General features: G+C 37.8%; 1 protein-coding gene across 2 annotated transcripts in view; it reads right to left on the bottom strand.

The window, feature by feature from the left end:
• Positions 1–54: 54 nt before the first annotated feature.
• Positions 55–3436, bottom strand: part of LOC106871206 (uncharacterized) — a 7864-nt gene continuing 4482 nt past the window's right edge. For both annotated transcript variants that reach the window (XM_014917554.2, XM_014917553.2), the window contains one exon: positions 55–1417. In XM_014917554.2, the coding sequence (XP_014773040.1) occupies positions 362–1417 (1056 nt within the window). In that variant the 3' untranslated portion in view covers positions 55–361. The remainder of the gene's footprint in view (positions 1418–3436) is intronic.

Below are 3436 nucleotides of genomic sequence, written 5' to 3'. Positions count from 1 at the left end.
ATATATATATATATATATATATATATATATATATATATATATACATATATTCATATTCATATTGTGAATGCATTTAAGTATATATATACATGTATGTATTTTCTTAATGACCCTTAAAACAGGTCAACAGCTCTCGTTACTTTTGAAGTTCCCTTTCATAAGAGATTAGTAGTTTGAGATTGTTTCAAGCCTCCTTTGGTGAAGGTTTCTAACATGTCCTCAATTAGAAATCATACAATCAACAATACATACACAGCACACATTATATATATATATATATACATATATACATTAGTGCACGTGTATATCAGTCTTTAGAAGAGCAAAATGTGCTTCCACTCATGGTGTTGTACCTTGAATATTAATCAGTGGCTGAAATAAATACCATATTCTCAGTAAGCCTTGCTATCAGAGAATTCACTTCTGTCTCCTTTGTTTGCCAAATCTCCCACAAATATTCAGGTATTTTCAAAGGGTTAGCTTTGTGAAGGGGTACGTAGATGGTGAAGACAAACAGTTTGTTACAGATCAGTTTCTCGACTAAGGTGTAAGTAATGAAGTTTATGTCGACGCCGGAGACCATTTCCAAGTGATCGGTCAGAACAGCAGGTTGGCATTTGGATTGTATTGTTTCGATTTCCAAGTAGAGCTTGCTTTGGAAATCAGACAGAGCCAACCCAGTCATGCCGATGCTACCGAATTTGATGTGTGTAGAAACATCATGGCCGTGAAGGGCATTGAAAATCTCAACAACATTCAGAGCAATATTATATCCCGTGTCGGTCATTTTGAGAGGTACCACAAACAGTATGACACCTGGTAAGTCTTCTTTGGGTTCAAAAAATACGTTCCAGACGACCGAACGTAAAGTGAGCCAAAGCCATACATTCTGACATCTGAAATTTTTTTGTAATTGGTACAAAGCCTTGCTGTATCTCGAATAGCAGTTGGTGTCGCACTGCTGTGTCAGTGACGCTCCTCCCATGCAGAAGGTCGCTATTAACATACTGATGGAGAGTAAGGCAAAAGGCAGCAATATATACAACATGTTGTTCCATGTGGTTCCCTGAAATGTGAAGGTGGCGCACATGTGTTTCAGTTTATAAAAGATATTTCCCTCATTAATAGCAAGCTGTTCTGTTGTACGGCAGAGTGTAATCTGCGAGTGGGGTACATGGCTTGTCACATCGCTTTCACTGTCAAATTCGGTCGACACAGTGGTCCTTTCTTCACTGTTGTCTGTACACAGTTGTGGAGTCTGTCGTAGGATGGTCGTGTCTTCAGTGATGGTTGCACCATCTTCGACGATGCAGGTGATTGATATTTCTTTGGGTTTCTTGCCCATAGTTCTGATTGTGCACACCGAAGGACTCTGTTCACATGATGACGTGGCTGATGACGATGATGGATGATGAACCTAAAACGATAAAAAATTAAAAGAATAAACAATTACATCAGTAATAATAATAATAATAATAATAATAATGATAATAATAATAATAATAATAATAATAATAATGGTTTAAAATTTTGCCACAAGGGCAGCCATTCTGGGGAAGGGATAAGTCAATTACATCGACCCCAGTATTTCACTGGTACTTAATTTATTGACCCCGAAAGGATGAAAAGCAAAGTCAACTTCGGTGGAATTTGAGCTCGGAATGTAGTCTAAGCATAATAATAGCCCACATCCTATGCCAGACACTATCAATTTGATAATACAACCTAAACAAAACAATCCACAGCCAAAGGAAGGGGGAGGAGCAGTTTCCATGGTAGACTTGGTTGCTAACCAGATTCATCCTACATGTGAGAACAGTCACAGGTCAGCAATATTTGGTCATTGGTCACCAAAGAAGAGTGTATGGCAAGGTTTTGTAGCACTCCAGACATCTCAAACAAGTCTGATTGGCAGAGTAGTGTTTACTTGTTACATGTAGAGGTTATCCCAAACTGGTTATCCTTCTTGTAGAACTGCCAGGTTCCTAGAAGTTTTCCATAGACTCTTAGACCTTTGGAATGAGTTGTTTAGTCGAGCCTCATCAAAATGTAGTTTCCCGAAGAAAATCATCACTCCTGCCCCAAATCTTACCCTAATCTATTTTGCATCACAGACTGGTTTCATACAATACATCACACACATAATAAAACCACAATAACCAATGAGAAATCAGAAACACACAATAGGTGCAGGCACAATTGGGTAGTTAACCCTTTCATTACTGTATTTCTGTCAAGCTGGAAGAAAAATGCTCCTAAGTAATTTTGTCTGGTTTGATAAGTATTCTGACAGCTTGCCGCTTTTGATTGATCTAATTAGGAAAATGTTATGGTATATCTAATTAAGAAAATAGCTTAGGTAAAATGCAATTCAGGTTTGTTTCAGATCAGGGTACCATTGAGGATTTCTTTTTGGTGAGACATTTACAGGATAAGTTCTTAGCTAAAAGCAAGACCCTATATCTAGCATTTGTTGACCTGGTGAAGGCCTTTGACAGATTAGCTTGTGTGGTGGTGAGCTGGCAGAAACGTTAGCAAGCTAGGCAAAATGCTAAGCGGTATTTCATCTGTCTTTATGTTCTGAGTTCAAATTCCACCGAAGTCGACTTTGCCTTTCATCCTTTCGGGGTTGATAAATTAAGTACCAGTTGCATACTAGGGTCGATCTAATCGACTGGCTCCCTCCCCCAAAATTTCAGACCTTGTGCCTAGAGTAGAAAAGATTACCATGGCTTGTAAATCAGATGGTTGTTAAGAAGCCAAGGTACAAATGAAAGATTTAAGAGGCAGGGTTTGTCCCTCTTAACACCTGACATAAAACTACTGTTCCTTGCCTCTCAAATACTCCCAACCCCACCCACTTAGTTGAGGGAGCCTTTTCCTTTTTTCCTGTTCTTTCTTGTTTTACAAGTTACCTGAAGACGTCATTAGTATTGTTGGCATGAAAAAAAAAAAACACTCGTTACAAGAGCTGGTAAGTGGTTGATGCTAGGATGAGCATCCAACGGTAGAAACCAAGCCAAAGCTGACAATGGAGTTCAACATGGCCCTGTAGCTCATCAGGTCCTGTCAGACCATTCAACCTATGTCAGCATCGAAGGTGAACATTAAATGATGATGATGATGATATGTATATATATATATATATCTATCTGTCTGTCTATCTATCTAATCTGTCTATCCATCTATCTGTCTGTCTGTCTGTATGTCTATCTACCAATCTATCCGCCTGTCTATCCATCTATCTATCTATCATACTATCTATCTATTTCATCTGTCTATCCATCTATCTAACTATCTGTCTGTTCGTCTGTCCATCCATCTATCCATCAGTCTATCTATCCATCAGTCTATCTATCAATTGAAAAAATTTATCTTTCTACTTGTTCTAATATATATATATATATATATATATATATATATATATATATATATA

The sequence above is a fragment of the Octopus bimaculoides genome, chromosome 23 (assembly GCF_001194135.2).
Source record: "Octopus bimaculoides isolate UCB-OBI-ISO-001 chromosome 23, ASM119413v2, whole genome shotgun sequence".
NCBI lineage: Eukaryota > Metazoa > Mollusca > Cephalopoda > Octopoda > Octopodidae > Octopus > Octopus bimaculoides.
The sequence above is the reverse complement of the archived record's forward strand: the minus strand, read 5'-3'. Positions and strand labels throughout refer to the sequence as shown.